Consider the following 22,502-nt stretch of genomic DNA (forward strand, 5'->3'; position numbering starts at 1 on the left):
CTTACCACACCAGCTTCAGGATTTCTCTTCCTCCCGTTGCTAAAAGTGGAGGCCAAAGTAGAGGAGCAGCTTTCATCATACAAAGCTGTCCGACCGTCATTTATCGCCGAGTTGATGGAAATGGTCCACATGCTTGATGCGTAGCCGTCACAGTTGCAGTCATCATAACTGCCACCATCTCCAGATGCCCACACGTAGATGCTTCCTTTTCCACCACGGCCCTGCAGAAAGGGGGGATGCCATCGATTAGATGGTATGAACAGACATGCCCACCTGATTTGCACTCTGTCAAGGAGCCATTAAAACTGAGAAGTTAAATACAACACCTACCTAAAGAGACAAACAGATTGTGTTCGGCACACTAGCATTTAGGACTAATTGCAGCACCTTTCACAAGTCAGAATGTTCCCATTTACCTCTTCATTACCTTGGTGCATGAAAGATTTTTCCGGCAGATAGTAAGGTACGCTACAGAGAATCAATTGGAGAAATAATAGGGAACAAGGCCGTGTTTTGTTACAATGGATAAAGCCCACTTAACTTGCCAGCAGGCAGATTATTTGGCAGATCCGTACAAAACAGCCCCTGCTTTGCTCAGAAACCCAAGTGGCTTCAACATGCTATTTGCCCTGACAAAATACTTAAGATAGCAATCAATCAGTGTTTATTACAGTCATTGACCAGCATAAATTAAAGTCAAACAATTTGGTTACCATCAATCGTTAAAAACAACCTCCAACAGGTTGGACTAGAGAAAATAAGTTACCTATAAATGAATTAAAAGAGATAGGTATATCAACTGATGCAGTAAAAAATTTAAAATTGTGCCCAATAATTTGTATCCCCCCTCCCCTCAATGGTGGCTTGAGGTAAGTTAGCCACTAGTCCCTTATATATTTCAGGTATTCTGTCGAGCTTTGCAAATAGCTTCACAAAATTTTGCAGTTCCTGTTGTGAGCTGTTCTTTCATGCCCTTAAGCAGCAACTTAAGACCTGCTCCTCCCAGCCCGGTGCCGACACTGCAGCTGCTGCCAGGTGGGCAGGTGCCATTGGGACTTCCTGCTCAACCCGTTCGCCCAGGACCAGCACAGCCACTGCCCCAGTAGTGGTGGGGCCAGAGGAAGTGAGAAGCCCATTTTGAAGGCAACTCCAAGGAGCTGGGATACTTTATAGTGCAAGCGGCCAAGTTCTTACGAGAATGGGGAGATACTTTCCCTGATGAAGAAAGCCGGGTGAGCTATTTAGGGCTCCAGCTGGGAAGGGACACAGCAAAGTGGTATGTAACTCCATGCAAGCCCCAGAGATCCAGAGTATGAGAGCTTTTCTGCAGGCACTGAAGGTGCAATATGAAGATCCCCTGGATGGGGAGAGGGCAAGGACTAAACTGAAGAGCCTGCGACAAGGCAAGCGGCCCGTGCATGAATACGGCACCACGTTTAGAGCATAGGCTGCTAAAGTCTCAGATTGGTCTGAATCAGTGGAAGTTGAATTCTACCATGTTGGATTAAACCCAGATTTAGTAGCTAAAGCAATGATCCAAGATGATCCATGAACCCTGCTAGGGTGGATCATCTCGGATCATTGCTTTAGCTACTAAGTTTGGGTTTAATCCAACATGGAACGAGCAGGTTGTGCCAGCAATCCCAACGGCACCTGCCTGCCTAACGGCAGCTGAGGCAGCAGTGCTGGGCCGGGAGGAGCAGGTTGTGTGGGCAGTCCTAACAGCCCTCCTGGCACCAAACCAAGAGGTGCAGGTTGCACAGGTAGCCCCACTGGAGCTCGCCCGTCTGGCAGCAACTGCTGATCCAGAGGCGCTGGGGCTCCTTGTCTGTGGGGGGAAGGGAGGAGTGGTTGCAGTTGCCGGTCGACCGACCGACTGCTCTGGAGGTACGGCCGCCTGTAATAAGTCCTGCACATTCCTCATGGACGTGTGCATGTCACATCTCAACTTTCCCATCTCTGCCCGAAGTTGCTCCATATTCTCTCCTGCCGTTCCCCTCTCCTCCTGTACCTCTCCATCCTCCTCATCCACATCTGGGAACAGTCCTCCCCTGATCCAACTTGGTCAGTAAAGCTGAGGTCTTTGACGGTCTCTCATTTCCTGTTCTCTTCTGGCTGATGCTACTCATGGGGTCCACTGCACTGGAGTCCCCTCCATCAAGCTCCTATAGTCGATAGGCTTTCAGAAAACTCCTGAGCGGAGCTTCACACTAGCTCTAGTTCTAGTCAATGCTCCTGCATTGGGTTCTTGCTCTTCTGCAGGGTCTTTTGGTCCAAGCTCATTCTCTGAGTCCCGGTATCCACTCCTCTTCCAAAGGGAAGATAGTAATTCTGGTGATCGTTGATCTATTTTCTAAGTAAACCCATTTTGTTCCTGCTCTAAAATCCTCACAGCAAAGAAGCTAACCCACTTGTTTATACAGCACGTAGTACGTTTACATTCCTTTCCTAACAAGGTAGTCTCTGACAGGCGACCCCAATTCGTTGCCAGCTTTTGGCGGGAGTTACTAAAAGTAACTGGAATCGAACAGGGACTAAGCTCCTCCTATCATCCAGAGACTGATGGGCAAAGTGAAAGATTGAATCAGGTTTTGGAACAATTTTTAAGATGTTATATCAATTACCAACCGGATAATTGGGTGGACTATCTTGCATTTGCAGAGTGCTGTTGCAATAAAAGTGTACATAGCTCTATTGGAGTTACCCTCCTTAAAATTACGCAAGGGTTTGAAGGGAAACCATGTCCTTATTGGAGCCTGACTCAGCAGAGAAGGGAGGTGATTTACAGCAATGGTGGGCTGACATCGTAAAACAATGGAATGTGATTAGGCAAACTTCAGAACAAGCTAAACTGAACTATAAACACCAAGCAGACAAGAAAAGATCTCCCCCCTGGGACTTAAAGGTGGGAATAAGGTGTACATTTCTACCAGGCATCTGAGATGCAATCAACCAAGCAAAAAATTGGAGAGGAAGTTTATAGGACCCTTCAAAGTGATTCATCTCATAAATGAGGTTACAGTGGAGTAAGAGTTACCTAAAAGTCTGAAGCAGGTACACCCAGCATTCCATTTCAGCCTTCTGAAAAAGGACCCAGGACCCAGTAAGTGGCACTCAGAACCGGCAACACCTTCCCCCATTATGCTAGAGGGGCATCCCCACCATGAAGTCAAATTTATATTAGACTCTAAACGGAGACATGGAAAACTATAATATCTCGTCCAGTTGAAATACTTCCCCAAAAGCCAGGCTGAATGCGTTAAAGCCACTGATGTCTGGGCTCCTAAACTATTAAAAGACTTTCACAGAGAGTATCCAGAGAAACCAGGAGGAGAGTGACCTTTGAGGTGGCCAAATATCAGAGGCTAGCATCTGCCATTGCCATGCTGGAAGCAGGGAGGTGGAGGTTCCCATGAGCTGATTGTTTTCATGAACCTGCTCCTAGCACTGGGAAAAGAGTCTCTGTGGCCTTGGAGGCTTCAAGGCCCTGTACACATAGTTCCCAGGCAGTAAGCGGGGGAAGGATGCTAGCCTGAGAGGGATTTATGTGTCTATGCTGTTGTGGTGACTTATTCTGGACAGAGACCTTTGTAGGATGACCATCGGAAGATTATGATACTAGACTCATTTAATAAAGCTTTGTGAATTCTATGGAAACTTGTGTAAACGTGTCTTGGCATGATCCTTACAGGTCCCCTCCCCAAGGAAACTGATGAGATAGGTGTCTTCCAAATAAAGAGTAATTTTTATTTAAAGGAGAAAACTGTCTCTCTCACACACACAGAGGAAGCAAATAAATAGTTTGCACAAGCATACCAGAGTCCTAGGAAATTAGCCAGAGGCTGGAATAGAGTAAGGGATTCATGATATAGTTACCATCAAAGGAGTAGTGTAGTCCACGGGGGGAGAGGGCTTTGAACGTCCTGCATCTTTGGCCAGGGAGGAAGGCCCAGAGAGGGAGACTCTGAGGGAGCAGTGCTAAGATTCAAATAGGCACCCACCACACTGCTTGATTTGATTGGGGAAGAACTAGAGTTCTTATAGGGCTGATTGTGCCCTGGGGCTGGAGAGCACTTTAGCTGTTAAGACAAAGGACCTTAAAGGTCACCTCCTGGGAATGACAAATGATTGAGTATCTTTGATTGGTGCTACTGGGGTGTGACAAAGGAATTAGATTGGTTGTTCCTGGTGCCTTACAAAGAAATGGCAGTTAATTACATGTTCCTGGAGATGGCTGATTAATTTAGAGTTTTGGTTAAATGTTCCCAGGAAAAGTTTTTAAACTTATCAGAACTGATTGATGACCCTCGGACATAGTATAGGATTCAATCAATGGGAAGGGGGGAGATTGGAATTTACAGGATGGTGGTGACTCACAAGCACCTCTTTTGTCAAGATAGCCCATTCCGCAGTGTGGGGAGGCAGGAGTCAATCATGCCCAATCACTCAGATTTTGCTCACATTCTATTCATGGCTCACTCTCCCGGGTGAGATCCAGCAATGCTTTGCTCAGCTGGCTGGTTTACTATTGTGAATTAAGGTGCATCAGATTCAAGGGGCTTATGATTTTTATATCATAAGCAGCTATTAAAATGGTGGAGGCTGGGCTGACTACTCACACTGGATCCCAAATAAATGCAGCCAATCTAATCGGGCATAATCCTTAAGGGATCTCAGTACTAAAAATATTGAGGGTTTTTTGGTTTATTGTTTGGTGTGTAGGTTTATCCATGCTCCCATCCTCTTTTTGTTATATAATCTTGTAAGAAACCTATAAAATGAAGTTCAGCCTTAGATGGGATAAAAAGAGATCCAATCGTAACATAAGCAAAACAAATCCGATCACAGGAGCAACAACCATATTGAAGGTAAGTAAAGAGATTTAAAATGGGAAAGAAATATGATCAGCCCGTCAGATCTGGTACAGAACTGACTGCTTTGAAAAGTTTTTCATCCACAGCTTCTCCTCCCAACTCCCTTGGCTTGGTATCATACATAGTTCTAACCCTTTGCTATTCAGATATCTCCAGCACATTGTTCTCAACCACCACCTTCCAGCAATGAAAAATCCAATTGTTCATAACCCTCTCTTAAAGAAAAATGAGACATACAGTTCACTTTTAACACCCTTTAACTGGAGAAGCCAATTTCAATGGCAATATGAGATTATAAATTCTTAATACTTTTCCCTAGGTAATTTGCATCATCATAGATTTTTTTTTGATCCCTTAGGCACAACCATCTTATTGAGGCAATAATAATGTTCGTCAGCAGCGCAGACAAGGAGAGAAAGCAAACTGCATACTATATATTGTGATGAAGCCAGGGCCCACAACACAAATAAATTAGTTCAGCCCATGAATGTTTTTGTTATTGTTGAAGAACTCACCATGGACATAAAAAGCCAATTTTATACAAGGCAACTTGCAGGGACCACAATTTGATTATTAAAGACATTTGTTCTTTAAGTGGTGGTGATGGGGAGTTCAAGCTGGAAGAAAACTACCAGGATGTTTCAAACAAAGAATATATAAGCAAATTTAAGACATCTGCGTGCCCCAACAGTGCAAACTGGTTGCCAATCTCCAGATGGGGCCTGGAGTAGAACTGATATCTAGAGGTCAGTTCCCCTGGAGGAAATAACTGCTTTGGAGAATGGACTCTATGGTACCTGACCCTACTGAGCTCGCTGCCCCCCCAAGCCCCTCCTTCCATAGGCTCCACCCTCAAATCTCCAGAATTCTCCCAACTCAGAACTGGCAACTCAACTTCTGAGTTCTCATTGGCCACTCTTTTTAATGGGGCTGACAACCCTATATAGGATTATCAGGTCCACTTACCCTCCCAGCACTTACCTGTATGTTCTTTTTGCAGGTGTGCAAAGCATGCACGTACTCCCAGTCCAGAGTGATGACATCATTTCCAGGAGTGACACCATTGTGCAGAACACAGAACTGCTCCCTGGCTTTATGCTGGGCTAATTTGGGCCCCCAAGTGGGCCAAATTGGCCTGGTGCAAAGCCCAAGAGCACTCCCCGTGCCTGCACGATGGTGTTACTCCTGGGAGTGATGTCATGCCATGCCTGGAGAGCACCCTGGGAGGCCCGTTCCTGCACCTGTCCCCCCACTAGCCAGGTGAGTGGAGGTGGGGGGAAGAGGAGGCTGAGAGCAGGGAATCCTCGGCCCCCACTGGAGGAAGAGCAACCCTAACCCTACCGCAAAGGTGTCATTTACATCAAGAAAGCCTTGGCAGAGATCTCCAGCAACACCATGGCCTGGTGGCCCTCCCTAGCAAAATACAGCCATTCATTTCCTCTGAATAGGCATGGTATCCTCCCTGAACATACGGTGATAAAATCAATTACACAGAATCACAGGATCACAGAGTTGGAAGGGGCCATACAGACCTTCTAGTCCAGGATGAGCCTAAAGCATCCCTGACAAACATTCCTCCAGCCTCTTCTTGAAAACTGCCAGGGAAGGGGAGCTCACCACCTCCCTAGGCCCCTGATTCCACCTTTGAACTACTCTGACCGTGAAGAGGTTTTTCCTAATATCCAGTCAGTACCTTTCTGCTTGTCATTTACGCCCGTTGCTTCAGGTCCTATCCTCTGCTGCCAACTGGAACAGCTCCTTGCCCTCCTCCAAATGACAGCCTTTCAAATATTTAAAGAGAGCAATCATGCCCCCCTTCAATCTCCTCTTCTCCAAACTAAACATTCCCAGGGCCCTCAGCCTTCCCTCGTAGGGCTCAATCTCCAGACCCCTGATCATCCTCGTCGCTCTCTTCTGCACCTTCTCGATTTTGTCCACATCCTTTTTGAAGTGAGGGTCCAGAACTGCACACAGTACTCCAGGTGTGGCCTGACCAAGGCAGTATAGAGAGGGACTATGACCTCCTGTGATTTTGATGCTATGGCCCTTTTGATACAACCCAAGACTGAGTTTGCCTTTTCTGCCACCGCATCACACTGACTGCTCATATTTATAATTAGATTCAGTCTGCAGAAAACCCAGTTAAAGAAAATAGTAAATAGGCACCGAGGCCTCGTAGAAATGATTCCTGCATGCCTAGTACTTGCAGATTTATATATTTGGATATATATTTGGATATATGCCTGTTTTTCTTGCCAAAGGGGTTCCAAAATGGCTTACAGCATGATTCTCTCCTACTTCATTTTATCCTTACTGCAACCTCCCATGAGGTATGGTTGGCTGAGAGGAAGTGACAAGACTGCAGGGTTGACTGGTCACCTGGCAACCGGTAGAAGCTGGGGGCGGGGGCATTTGCTGGCTCACTGTGGACTCTTGTTGGTGATGATGGCATCCAGAAATTTCCATCTGCTAGAACTGCTCTGGTATTTGGTCAAAATCTCCATGTTTTTTGCCCCATTTCCAGGGGTTTGCCTGGCGATGTGATGACACTACTTTCGAGTATACAGGAAGTGACATTGTCACATTGCCAGTGACATCATGACACTCTCAAAAGAGCCCGCTGTGACCTAGCAAGTTCCCCTCTTTCCCTGCATTTCTTCCTCCGCCATCCAGCTGACTAATGGGGGGGGGGGCATGGGCTGGGGTTGGGGTTGGGGAATATCCAACCAAGTGGGGGCGGCATCCCTATTAGGGTAGGGCCTGGCAACTGGCAGGTGGGTTGTGGGCAGGGTTATGGAGCGCTCAAATGTTGGTTGAAGTGTCACATCACTTTCTGTAAGAAAAAACCCTCTAGGAATTGCCATAGAGTTTCTGGCAGTTCCTGGAGCTACGTTGCTTCAGGTTTTTTACTAGAAAGGACATGGTGCTGCAAGCGCTGTCGCCCCCCTCTCCCTGCCTCCAGCTGCAGACTTTGTCATTTATCTCCCACCACCGCTTGGCAGTGGGCAATGAGAGCAGTCAACAGGGAGTCCCACACCCCCATCAGGAACATGAAGTCCTTCGCTTATGCACACACGCAGCCGTTCATAGAGTCTGAGTTGGCATAGAGGGGTGGGGGGTGGGGAAATCACTACCCAAAGAATTTGACTCTGTGGGTGTTCAGTCCAGATAGCTGCTTTATGAACAGCCTTAGTAAAGCCTCAGAAGAAAAACTGTATTCCACACCATTCCCGATTATTTATTTCCACTTCCATTGTATTTGGGACAAGATTTTTTTATTCTTTGGTGCCCCTTCCATGACACTTAAAAGGTGTCACTTTAAACTTCCACATTAACATTCATTACATGTCTTTCCTACTCCAGTTCTTCTCATGTATTCATTTATTCTTCTTCGTATATGAAAAACAAGCCCTGGATGCCGAAGCGAGTGTTCACATATTTATTCATGTTGGAGTTTTATTAAGAATCCATGACATTTCTGTAGAAGAAGTACTTCCCTGTTCTGAAAATAGTCAGAAATTAAATTTATGTGGTGTATTCAACAGAGATTTTATGATGCAGAGAGAGAGACTGGAGTCTCATTAAATTAAGATACACCCGGGTATGGTTCTTAAAATAACTGCTCCCAAGACTGCTTCATGTGATGACGCCAATTTAAATGTGCAAACCTTGATTTCAGTTATTCTTGTCCCCTAGGATGACCAAAGGATTCAGGACTCCATCACAGGTTCCAAACAGAGACCACTCGTCTTGTATTCGACACGCTGTCCATTATTGGGAAAAGACAGTGGACGCTCCTAAGAACTGCAGAGCCCTTTTCAGTTTGTTCAAAGGCTGTGACAAAGATTCCTGCAGTCCTCCTACTGGTTCTGCTCCCCTTTGGGTCTTAATATCATCTCACTGGGTCACTTTGTTTCCCCCATAACCCCCCCTCCCACACTGACAGCCGTGGCTTTTTGCACCCCAAGATCCTCTGGCCTAGTGAAGTCAGAGGCTTGGATGAACCCATCTTTCAGGTATCAAATTGTTCTCCTCCCCTCCATTTTATTGACACAATAACCCAGAGAGGCAGGTTAGGTTGAGGGTGTATGACTGGCCCAAGGCATCTCAGCAAGCTTCCGTGACAGAGTGGGGATTTGGACCTTGGTCTCCCAGAGCCTAGTCTGATACTCTAACCACTACACCACACTATTTACCAGCCCCTCCTCTCTTTCCCGCTCCTGTTTCCAACTTTACTGCCTCTTCACTTTTTACTACAGCCCTGGGCTGCTGGAGAACATGGCAGCCGACTAGCAGCACCTCAGCGTCTTGCTCCTGAATGTTTGTTTTTGGGCTTTATCTGCTGCTTAGCAACAAACAGAAACTGAATGTAAGGATCTTGAATTTGGGGGCCAATTAAGAGCTGCTGTTTTATCTCTTCTGAAAAAAACTGTTTTATTTTGTTTACTACAGCCTTGTTCATGTGACCCACCAGTGTACACTGGAAAAGATACATGCACACAGGGTGGGAGCATAGCAGCGGTGGGACTTCTGATGTCCCACAAAATGCAAGAGCCACACGGGCAGTGGATCCTCTTCCTTACTGCAAGCAGCATTGCCTTTTGCCCTGAAACCTCCAGGACCACATTAGGGATTTCTTGGGGGAGAGGTGAAAGCTGGAAAAAAACTGGCACTCAGCCATAATAAATAATCCAAATCCAAAATAATTTCTGACATACATGTGTGTGTGTTATGTGCTGTCAAGTCGTCTCCAACCTATGGTGACCCTATGAAGGAAAGACCTCCAAAATGTCCCATCATTAACAGACTTGCTCAGATACTGCAAAATGGATGACGTGGCTTCCTTTACTGAGTCAAGCCATCTCGTTTTAGGTCTTCCTCTTTTCCTGCTGCCTTCCACTTTTCCTAGCATTATTGACTTTTCTGGAGAATTTTGTCTTCTCATGACGTGGCCAAAGCACGATAGCTTTAGTCTTGTCATTTTAGCTTCTAGGGAAAATTCAGGCTTGATTTGATCTCGGACCCACAGATTTGTCTTTTTGGCTGTCTGTGGGTATCTGCAAAACTCTCCCCCAGCATCACATTTCAAATGAATCAATTTTCTTCCTGTCAGCTTTCTTCACCATCCAACTTTCACATCCATACATCATAATGGGGAATACCATTGTTTGGATTATCTTGATCTTTATCCAGAGATGTCCAGAGAGATGTATTTATCTTTAAAGATCTTCTCTAGCTCTCTCACAGTTGCTCTTCCAAGTCTCAATCTTCTGATTTCTTCATTACAGGCCGTTTCCACACACGTTGAATACTGCACTTTCAATGCACTTTAGTTATCCTTTAGAAGTGGATTTTGTGTTTCACACACGAAAACCCAGTTCCAAATGATCACTAAAGAGCATTGAAAGTGCATTATCCAACATGTGTGGAAGCAGCCACAGTCTCCTTTTTGGTTGATGATAGAACCAAGGAATAGAAAATCTTGAACTTCAATTTTCTCATTGTCAAATTCCTCCCAGAAATCTTCCATTCTGAAAGTTATTCTGATACCTTGCTGTCTGGTTTAGGTTTCCTGGTTGGAAGGGAGAGCAGAGCCCGACTGAGCAGATCAGCTCTGTCTGATGGAGAACTGGCCATTCAGAATCTGAGGACTCGTGGATAACTTTATGGCATTCAAAAGCAGCTGTGGGTGGTGGAGGCAACTGTAAAAGTTAGATGGGTAGTTAAAAATAAGCCAGAGCATACTGGTGTGGTGATATAACCATGCACGCTACACACCTCACTGTACTCCACTATTTGAGGCCTATTTTTTCTGGGCCAGACTGATGCTACATGTCAACAGAGGAGGGAGAGAAATGCTGAGATTAACAGGGCACAATGAGTTGAGGTGCAGAGGAGAGTAGCAGAGTTTGGCTCCTTTGCTGCACATCGAATACTTATTTAAAAATTACACCCACTACTTGAGGGTCCCAGAAAAGGAGGGTAAAGGCTCACTCACAATCCAATCCCTATCATTCAGTTCCTGTTCAGCAACCAAGAATTTGAACTGCTGTCTCCACTGCCTGAAATCTTGGTGGAAGGATCCCTTGGTGAGGGTACAGCCCTTGAGAATGTTATCTCGTTCAGTAGATGTAACATCCGTAAACGTGTTTCCCACTGAAATCAACAGAAATCTCTATCCCGGTGATTTCCAAATATGACACAAGTCCAATATCAAAGAAGCAAATTAATTGTTTTCACAGGACAAAAGAACCGAATCCAAGTCAAACTTTTGAAGGACATGAAGTAGTGTATATAGAGTTAGCAGTACAATTCTAAACAGAGTTACTCCAGTTTAAGCCCATTGAAATCAATGGGCTTAGATTGGAGTAGCTCTGTTTAGGATTGCACTGTAAGTGAACTTTCACTAGGCTGAAATTTTATGTATCTTTATTTGGGACTAAGACTCAGAGGTTGAAGCAGGACTTTATTCTGAAGGATATGGGGACAGGATTGGGCTGGAAGACCCTTGGAATACTGATGGATTCCTTTTATACTCTTTTAAAAGATCTTGCAATCATGAAAAAGGATTCTGCTGTTGTGACATGAGAGAACCTTTCGATGGCCACACATTCTATCGTATTTTCCTTTCTAGCTAGCTCAATACCGCTGAAGTCTTGAACATCTTAGCAGGCAGTGTTCATTATCTGTTTTTGGCTGCAACTGCTGAGCGCTCTCCAAATAAAGGATGCTTCTCTGCATAATCTGAAGGCAAAAAAAAAAAAATGAAAAGGAGGGAGGAAAGAAAGTGGGGAAAATATAATCATAGGGCTTTGAGTGTCGCCTTTGTGAAATATATGCTTTCTTCCATGCATAGATAAATGAACGGAGAGATTTCATGATTTGTAATTAGCCAGGTTCTTCACCAGATATGACATTCCCTCCCAATAATGCCTGCTAGATGCAGCAGCCCTCCTCTCGTGCACAAGTCTGGGCTTGAGCCAGCGTAGTGGTTAGAGAGTCGGACTACAATCTAGGAGTCCTGGGTTTGATTCTCCGCTCTGTCACAGAACCTTTCTGGGAGACTTTGGCCAAGTCATAAACTCTCTGCCTACCCTGCCTCAAAGGCTTCTTGTGTGGGCAAAATGGAGGAGAGGAGAACATCGCAAGCCCCTTTGGGTCCCCATTGTGAGGAAAGGTGGGAGTACAACTGAAGTAAATGGAAGATTTGAATTTCACTTACTGTGAAGCTTCCTTTATCAGTAGTCCAGGAGTGGGACAGTCCAGACATTTGGGACATTAGCTCCTCCTCTCTGAGGCAGGGACAGTCAACTTAATTGATCTCAGAAGAGAAGGGGCTCATCCTACCACTTTCCAGTTTGTTTTCAAGCCATGTATCTCTTTGCGAGTGATCACATTGGAACAAGAAATTCTTTCCCCTCCCAATCACTTTGTGCACCTATCAAACTGATCTAAAACACTAACATGATAACATTATTAACAAAACTTGGTTAACTATTTACATCCAAACTCCTAACTCTGTTGTTAATACTTGGATCCTTTATATTGCATTCTATCAGCACACCCTCTTCTCCATTTTCCAATAGGGTGTGTAGGACTGTCCCACTCCTGGACTACCGAGAAAGGAAGCTTCACGGTAAGTGAAATTCAAATCTTCCATTTTCTAGTGATCCTAGGAGTGGGACAGTCCAGACATTTGGGACATAAGTAAGCAGTTTGCCCTTAGGGTGGGTTAATTGATATCTGGAATCCGAGGGTGTGTTGTAGAACTCTTCTGCCAAAAGTGGCCTTGGCAGATGCTATCCTGTCTACTCTATAATGTCTTGTAAAGGAATGTACAGATTTCCATGTTGCCGCTTTACATATTGTTTCCATTGAAGGGAACACTCTATATGTACCTGAAGTGGCTGCCCAGCTGAAGAGAGTAAGCTGTAATACCTTCCAAAACTTGAAGTCCCTTCACCCGGTATGCTACTATGATACATCCCCTGATCCACCTACTTAGAGTGGAGGTAGATACCCTTTGTCCCAATGTAGATTTTCTAAAGGACAGAAACATACTGGGAAGCAGGGACTGGACCAGAAGAAACAGAAGCAGCAACCACTGTGAGACAATCAGGAAGAAGCCATAAAGGAAACCCACCAACAAAATATGGATTTTATGAAACTGTTCAACTTATAAAAGAGCCCAAGAACTGGAAAGAAATATCTAAACTGCTTGCAGAAGAAAGAGACAAATGGATTGAGGCAAGAACTGCAATCCAGAAATGTAAAACAAGTATGGACTCTTACAAAGTTACCTCCAGACAGAAAACCTGTTGGATGTAAATGGGTGTTCAAAATCAAGTATAATGCTGATGGGACAGTGGAGAAATACAAGGTGTGTATAGTAGCTAAAGGATTCTCACAGGAATATGGAACTGACTGCTTTGAATCTTTTGCACCAGTTATCAGCCATGCAACGTCCAGGACACTGCTTAGTGTTGCAGCATCAAGAAACATGATAGTGGAGCATCTGGATATAAAGACAGCTTTTGTTAATGGAGAATTATCTGAGGAAGTCTATATGGAGCAACCTGAAGGTTTCCAGATCATAGGACTAGAAAATCATGTGTACAAGCTCAACAAAGGTCTTTATCGCTTAAGGCATGCAGCAAAAGCCTGGTATGATAAAATATCAGAATTACTACAAAAGCAAGGCTTTAAGCAAGGAAAAGCAGAACCTTGTCTATATACCAGAGTTAAAAATGGACAATACCAGTACATCCTTGTTTATGTTGATGATTTGAACATATCTTGTCAAAACAGACAGGACATTAAAGAAATAGTTGATGGACTGAACAAAGAGGTGGAAGTCAAGCATCTTGGAGATGCAAAACACTACCGCGGAATACAAATTGAAAGACTTTAAGATGGAACTTTTCTTTTGAGCCAGAAAAGAAAAATACTGGACTTTATAGAATCTGCTGGCATAAAAAACTGCACTGTGTCAAGCATACCACTTGAACCTGATTACTTGAAAGAAAGGAGTGGACAACCAGTTAGGAATGTTGATGAATACAGAGAAGCAGTTGGAAAACTTCTGTACTTGAGCAAAACTACAAGACCTGATATAGCAGCAGCTGTTGGCATCTTATGCAGTAAAGTAAGTTCACTTAATCATCATGATAGGAATGCAGCAAAGAAACTGGCAAGATACCAGAAAGGAAAGTGGACTTAAACTGAGAATTCCGCCATCTGAAAAGCCAAGATTGGTTGGATATATGGACGCCAACTGGGGAGAAGAATCGAGTAACTACAAATCAACCAGCAGATACCTACTCTTTTATGGACTGAGAGACTGGACTAGTAGGAAACAAACTATTGTAGCACAATCTACAGCAGAAGCTGAATGTATGTCAGCAGCAAGTGTCTGCAGTGAACTAGAGAAGATCTTTAACTTGCTAAAGGACTTTGGAATAAACGAACCTATACCTGTAGTTAAGTTTGAAGATAATCAGGCTTGCATTGCCATATTCAAGGAGAAAGTACCAAAGCAAAAAGCAAATCTATTGGACTTAAATGTGACCTTGTAAGAGATATGTACCAGAAGGGACTAATTGAGATTGAACATTGCCGAACAGAAGAAATGGTGGCTGGTATCCTGACTAAGCCACTGTCTAAAATAAAGTTTGAATATCTTCATGAAATGTTGAATATGATTGATCCTAATGGATAATGTTTGCTGTATATGGATGCATATTGACTTCCATGTTAGACCTTGAGAAGGGGTGTTGGAATATAGGTTGCCAGGTCTGACATTCAGTCATTATGGGGTTAATATGTTTACCTAGTTTTTCTATTGTTAGGTTGACCTGGAAGAAATCCTGGCACAGAGCCAATTAGAGATGGGCATGAACTGGAAAAAAAATGAACCGTGAGGTTCGTGGTTTGTCACATTTCACGAGCCACGAACTTTCACGAACCTGCCCCAGTTCACAAACCGGTACGTTTAGTTTGTAAAAATGTCTCAGCAAACCATCACTTCCGGGCCAGCAGAAGGTCTGCAGGAAGTCCATCCCCTGTTGCCCAGGAAACTGATTGATCAGTGCCAGGCTGTCTGCAGTGAAGAACCAAAAAACAAAACAAACAAACCAGCCTAAAGTTCATGGCTGTTCATCAGAAATGGGATCTAATGAACTGCCAGTTTGCGAACCATGAACTGGCCCGGTTCATCATGAACTTCGGTTAGTATTTCGATTTGTGCTCATCTCTAGAGCCAATAGTCTTATCTATTTCAAAGCTCAGGAAACTGAGATGTATTTGTAAACTGTTATTGGTCAATAGGATGTCAGGCCTGGATAGGGGATTCTCTCAGACTCTCCACTTCATCCAATATGGTTGTATGAGTTAAAGGTCTTTATTTAGATAAAACTCCCTAGAAGTGCACTGATACATCGTAATTGCCTGGAATGCTGAAGCAAAGTCTTCCCCGAGAGGTTATACCCCCAGTCCCCTCCCCCCAGTTCAAACAAGTCAGTTGAAGTCAGCAAAAGTCCTGAAAAAGATGAAAAGTTGAATTTCCCAAGCCTGGTTCCCAGACGTTCCCAGCTGGTAACACCTCCCAGCAAAGTGTAGCCAAGATACAGTGAAGGAAGAAAGCTACACTACAGGAAGAAAGCCCCCCCCCCTGTAGATATGCATTCACAGTTATGACAGGCAGGCTTGCTTGCCTGCCTGACATAGGTCAGGTGACTTCTTTCCTAAAGGTCAAGAAGAACAACAACAAGAAGAATCTCCATTATTCATGCTTTTAAGTTTGTACTCCATAGTGTAAACATATAGGGGATAGATTTCTTTATTTTGTAGGAATCCCGTGTATCTTTTCCCTTTAGAAACAAACTTTTCTTAAAAATCAAACAGGCGTCTGATGCTCTATTAATTCAAGATCCATTGCAACTCTGATTTTAAACTGTTTTAACCCATTTTCCCCAACAGAAATCTCCCCCACTTTAAGGTAGCTCTCTCTAATCAGGTGTTGCAAGGAACCTTCTTCCAACTTTAAGAGTCTTTTGTTGGAGGGAGTTTCAGGTGACTAGCCAGGTTGGTCTGCAGTAGAACACCAGGATTCGAGTTCTATGGCGTCTTAGAGACCAACTAGATTTTCAGGGTACTGAAGGAGGGAGTTTTGATTATTGAAAGCTCATGCCCTGGAAAACTTGTTGGCCTCTAAGATGCCACTGGACTCAAATCCTGCTGTTTTGGTCGAGGAACACCCATTTAATTTGGAGGAAGTCTCCTAAGGCTGGAGGAAGACTCCTTGGACAAAAGTTTGCTTTGGGTTACCAACCTCGGGGGGGGGGGGGGGCTGGAGATCTCCCGAGATCTCCCAGAATTACAACTGATCTCCAGACTATAGAGATCAATTCCCCTGGAGGACATGGCAACTTTGGAGGGAGGACTCTGTGGCCCTTCATCCCCTGAGGCCCTCCCCCTCCCTAAACTCCACCCACCTCAGAATCCACCTCCAGGAATTTCCCAACCCAGAGTTGGCAACCCTTGTCTGGATCCACCCTGCTGTATGTATTCCAGAGGCGTCATTAAAACAGTAGGATTTGAGTCCAGTGATACCTTCTGAAGAGAGGAGCTCTGGCTCCCCAAGACTCCCTGAAAATCTTGTTGGTCTCTGAGCTGCCACTGGACACCCACCCTGCTGCTCTACTGCAGACCAACGCAGCTTCCTGAGACTTGTATTAACCTCAGAATCATCTCTCCCCAACAGCAAACCCTATAATATGCTGAGACAGGATAGCAAGTTAAATAAAACTCTTGATTGTATTTATAAGAACATTTGTGAAATAAGATGCAGAATTAACATTGGACTTAGTAGCAGTGGCAAAATTATGCATAGTCACTAATTGCAAGGAAGCTTTCATGACCGCAGTTTCTGAGCTGATTAAAAGAACGTGTTCAGTGGCCACGCTCAGAAAAGTAACAGGTTTATTAGAGTTTGCGTGACAGTAAATGTTCAGGCTGTTTTACTGAGAGATCCGTTCCATTAGTAACAGATCATAGCACTGTTCTGTTCAACCTTTTGTTTTATTTGTAGGGCCGTTACAAAGACACTCTGTTTTTACTATAGAAAAGAGTCCAGTAGCACCTTTAAGACTAACCAACTTTACTGTAGCATAAGCTTTCGAGAACCACAGCTCTCTTCGTCAGATGCACGGCAGATGCATGGCAAAGAACAGGATTAAAAAAACCCCACTCACAATGCTATAGTATTGCAAACGCTCACTACAAATTAGAATTTATCTTAAAATGCACAATTGCATTGAGAATAGCACATTTCCACCCCACTAGCTCTTTGATTGCTGCCTATCTTATTTCATGACCAGAACAATGGCAAAGGGGGCCGTACTGAGTCAGGCCAGCCAGAACTAATCACAGAAATCAATACATTTCAAAGTACTGGTTCGTATCCCTGGAAAATGTATAAGACTCTAATTTTTTTAAAAAAAATATAATAGTCTACACAATCCACAGAAGAAGAGGAAGGGAAAGGAAAGCTAAGTTTTTGATGAATGCTTTGGCTTAGTGAGTAAACTTTTTAAAACAAAAATTTAAAAAGGCTGTTTTATCAAAAATAAAGGAGTGTAAAAACCACATACATATAAGCCTAGGAGCACCAACAGGGGGAAAGCAGCAGCCCCTGGACTACCAAGTTTACCACGGGCATCACCAGGCACAACCAGTTCGTGCTATTTTTGTTTGCTGCTGGGACCAGGGTCAGACCAAGCAAAGATCAACGGATTTCCTAAACTGCACTGGAAACCAAAAGTGTGTGTGTGTTTCTGTCTCTGTGCTCATTCCCACACTCTGCCACCAACCCCTGACCTGCACCTCACAGCTCTCTCTCTCTTTGGAGGTAGCCAATTCGGTGGGCATGGAAAATGGCACGTTTTCCTAAAGAACTATACATCTTGACGTTGTTCTTATTTTTGAACTAACATCCAGTAGAAAGCGATTCTGATGCACCTCCCAGTCATCCTATGCTTTGAAAGCCTGTGTGGTTTAATGATTCGTGTATTGGACTAGTACTTAAGAAATCTGAGGATCTCAGAAATCTTCTAAGCTGTTTCAATTTTTATTGCAACTTCTTGTTCTTCATGTGAGCTGACTTGAGTCTCTGGAGATAGGCATGATATCAATGTTTTAAATAAATATCTGCTTTTCTACAGGCAATTTACAGGCCAACAAGATGTAAATAATATTCCACGACAGATCAACCGTCTCAGTGACACAACCGAACAGTGTTAGAACTATTACCTTGTTGACACCATCTGCCATGGCCTGCAAGGTTAGCTCTCTTGGTCCATCCACCGTCTTCCCGTTATCTGTGGGGCCCCAGCTAGCACTGTAGATATCTATGACTTGGGGCATGTGGCTGATCGAAGAAGCTTCAATAATGTCAGTCATAAATGGCTGATCCAGCATTCGGATTCCTGTGGGATGGATCAGCATAAAGGCAGAGAACAAATTGAAAAACAAAATTGGCTAATGTATTTTTTTTTTAAAATTATCTCCTGCTTTTCTCCCTCGTGGAAACCCAAAGTGGCTCATCATCACATCGTTCTCCCCTCCTCCACTTTATCATCACAATAACAACCCTGTGAGGTTGGTTAGGCTGGAAACGTGTGACGGGCCCAAGAGGGAGCTTCTGTGGCACAGTGGGGATTTGAACCTGCGTGGCCTGGGCCCCAGTACGGCACTCTAGAAACTACTACGAGCCAAGCTACACGTGACAAATGACACTTGAATGACAAGTGGACAGACTCACGTGTATTCCTCCCTGTTCACTTGCGCTCCACTTGTGCTCCCCTTGATCATGTAGTGATCGAGTGGAGCGCAAGTGAACAGGGAGGAGTACACGTGAGTCTGTCCACTTGCCGTTCAAGGGTCATTCGTCACGTGTAGCTTGGCCCTACGCCATGCCAGCTCTCGAGGGATCTGAAGGTGGAACCAAGTCAAAGCCCCTATAAAATCAAACTCCAACGTGTGTTTTCTACAACCAAATTTGATATCCTGTACCAAACAGGATCACATAACGATAGCTCGGTTGACTCAGCCAAGAGCCTCGGGATGACACTGGACCCGACATTACTGCTGGAGAAGCAAGTTAATGCAGCTGCAAAGAATACTTCCTTCCTTACTTCCAACACTCAGGTAATATGACTGTACAAAATAATTCTGCAAGATTCTTGGGTAAAAGGTAGGGAGGGACTGTGGTCTTTATAACTGTGTATAGTTCATACTACTTGTTTTATTTATTTACATGATATAGTCCACTTTTCATGTGTGTGTGTGTGTATAAATTGTGGTTGGCATTCTCCTGCTATTCAGTGAAGCTCTCTGCTACTGGGCAGCAGGAGGAAAATGGAGGAGGGTGAACCAACATTGCACTTGTTGCAACATGACTTCCAGCAAAAACCAGGAGGTGATTTCATAGCCACACCTGCAACATTCCAGAAACTTTCTAAATCTCTGTGGTCTTTTCCGTAGACTTTTGGAGAATTCCTAGAGCATTGTGGGTGGCTATGACATGATATCATGACACATACAATGTTGGGTTTTCATGGGTTCCAGCCCTCCAAAAGCTTCTGTTTTGCAGGGACATCGCTGGCAATCCTAGATGTAACTGCTTTGTATTGTACTGGTCATTAAGTAAGTATTAGCCACCAACAGGACTAACCTTTGAAAATCCTTGTCTGGGGGTTGGATCCAGCCAGCTTTCTCACAGGTGAAAACTAGGTGAGGAGTGCGTTCCCTTTGACCATCAACGAGGCTATGCTTTGGGAATTGTGTTACCTCTATGGACAAAAGCCATGTCAGATGGCGGCTCTAGTCAGGAGGGGAATTGGGTAGGATTGGCTGGATCCAGCGCATGCAGAGGGGTTGCCAAAATGCAAAACAGGATAAGGGGAGGGGTGGGGGGAGAGAAATGCTTATCCCTTTTTTTGTGCCAAAGGTGAAGCAAGCGTGTCACGTTCCTTATAAAAGTCTGGCCTTTCCCAGATATAAGGCATTATTTGCACCTTTAGTAGCAGGACTTTTTTTCAGGGGGAATGTGGGGGAATGGAGTTCCGGCACCTCTCGAAAATACTCGGCAATAGTGCTTGAAAATAATATGATTTCAAAGAAACCCATGTGTTTCTTCCTCATTTCCATCTTGAGAGTTCCGCCACCTCTTTTCCCAGAAAAAAAACCCTGTTTAGTAGTATCCTGAAATTGCATCAGAAAGATTCATTTCTTACTGATTTCAGCTGGCCACTTGATGACCCCAAGTTATCTGATTATGATTTTTCGATTATGTGGGTATTTGAGTCCTAAGAAAGTAGCAACACACAACTTTCAAAGGTGGGGTTGGTAGGTGAGGGAATGGTATTGCACTTTCAAACAACAATCTCAATTCTAGATGAAATCTTCGGTCAGGAACTGGATACTAAAACCACTGAGTTATTTCAAATATGTTTTAGAGCAGTGGTAAATGAATGACCTTTAATGCAGAGGTCCTACAGGTCAAGTTCACTCTACAAAATTCTCTATTCTGCTATTACACACTGCCCTTCGTAGATGCTAAGATGTGTTTCAGTGTGTTGTTGTTTTGGGGGGACACTCAGAACTTCTGGGGACATAGGAGGGCATTCTGAATTTTAGGCAGTCACTTTTCCTCACTTACAACAACTTTTGACAGCTAGTAGAAGAGAGCTTTTTTTATTCTACTTATCTCCAGCCCTGCAAAAATAGCTTGCAACTAATAGGAATCAAATAGAACACAAAAGAGTTAACTTTCAGGCACAACGATCTCCTTGAATGTATGCCTGAGATCATATATCATTTAAATACTTGTATAAATAAAGTCATCTTGTCCAGGATACTTTTTTAAAAAAATTACTCCTTGTGTCTTGTGGGAGGCATTTGATGGTATTGCTGTGTACTTGGTGGGTAGCCGTGGATTAAAGGTCTAGAATCACTGTGTAAAAAGGGGGGGAGGGGTGAGATTGGAAGGAAGGACGACCAATATGTAACAATTCTGCTTCTGAAAGACCCCCTAGATACTGATCCCCTGGTTCATCCCTTACCTGCCACCTTTGAATTATAGGCCACTCCGACTCCACAGATGTTGTTGTTTGCTGCAGCAGAGACTTCTCCAGCACACCGAGTTCCATGACTGCAGGGGAAGACAGGGATTCCGCCTCAAACTCCATGCAAACATTCATGTGCCATGGATTATCCAAGCCTTTACAACACCGATTGGATCTGGTCGAGCGTCAGCCAGGACTGCAGCCCAGTCTCTGGACAACCGAAGGTTAGGGGGATCCCCAGAACTGAACCGTAAGTTCCACATGATCAAGGCAGGCTTTGGCCATGAGTTTTTGGAACAGCCGCTCCCCTGACACACGGAGACCCAGGGGAGACCCAGGGAAATCCGTTTTTCAAAGAAAAAAATCCCCAGTGGGCATGTCCAAACTCTAGGGCATCCATAAAATTAACATTTGTATCTCAACTGGACACTTAAGAAGAACAGCAAAGGGGGATTTGAATAAGAATCAAGCAAGTTTTGTGTGGAACAACGATACGTTATTTGTAGTATACCTTTTTTAACCATTTCCCTCCATTTCTGGGAAGAAAACGCTGTACCTCCATTAAACTTGTTTGTATTTTCAATCAATACCTTGAATGGTTAAAAAGAAAGATGCGTTTAGTGGTAAATACCCCTAACTAACAGGTACCTGTAAGTTTTCCCCAGCAGGGGCAAGTAAAAACTGCTAGTGGTTGGCAATTGGGAGGAAGGAAAAGGGCTCGAGGAAAAAAATGCTTACCTGCCCCTGTCCTCTCGCTTGGGGAGACTAACTCTTCCCCCACCCCCCACACACACCATGGTATCACCCTTTAAACTGCAGCCCCAGTGGCTTCATTCTGTGCTTTTTTTAAATCATAAAAGAAAAAGAATCATAGAACTACACACAATGTTTTGCCCATGGAGACTCCCATAGCGTGTCAGTCTGATAATTCTTAAATAATCACCATTTTATAATGGTAAAGGACATAACAATAACTTGGATAATATGCAACCACGACCAGAGTACAGACAGACATAATATTCTCCAATTTGGCTGGCAAGCTTAGATCCCAGCAAACTGAATTTGGTGTCTGCCATCTGTTTTACTCCCAACCTCCCCTACATTTCAGATAGGAGGCCTTTCTTGATAAATAAATCATTATGTAGGCCCCAGAAACCTGATTAAAGGATTCCATGTTTGGGCCGTTAGCAGAATCTATCGTTTGGCATAGAAAGCGTGATTATAGGTGGTTGTGTGAGCTGGTTCTGCTGGCTGGTGTGTGTGTGCAGGAATGAAAATAACAAATCATACATTTGCTTTATATTTAGAAAAGAAATAAGAGTTCTTTATTGTATGAACTCTATACTCTGATAGGAAAGGAGGAAAGATAGATCCTAACTACCTATCTAGTCTAAGGATGGACATGGATGGCAGAGCAAGGCCTGCATCCATACTGCCAACAGGGCTGGATCGACGGGGGGCAGGGGGGGTAGTCTGCCCCCGGTGCTGTCAAAGAGGGGGCACT

The 22,502-nt window shown here is 44.1% G+C and overlaps 1 protein-coding gene across 1 annotated transcript in view; it reads right to left on the minus strand.

Annotated features, from left to right (window-relative positions):
- The window catches only part of PCSK2 (proprotein convertase subtilisin/kexin type 2), a 206,697-nt gene that overhangs the window by 12,364 nt on the left and 171,831 nt on the right, over nt 1-22,502 (minus strand). The window contains exons 7-9 of the mRNA XM_054999690.1: nt 20,996-21,084; nt 18,183-18,358; nt 6-221 (exon numbers count right to left, since the gene is read on the minus strand). Of these exons, the coding sequence (XP_054855665.1) occupies nt 6-221; nt 18,183-18,358; nt 20,996-21,084 (481 nt within the window). The remainder of the gene's footprint in view (nt 1-5; nt 222-18,182; nt 18,359-20,995; nt 21,085-22,502) is intronic.

The sequence above is a fragment of the Eublepharis macularius genome, chromosome 1 (genome assembly GCF_028583425.1).
Source record: "Eublepharis macularius isolate TG4126 chromosome 1, MPM_Emac_v1.0, whole genome shotgun sequence".
Lineage (NCBI taxonomy): Eukaryota > Metazoa > Chordata > Lepidosauria > Squamata > Eublepharidae > Eublepharis > Eublepharis macularius.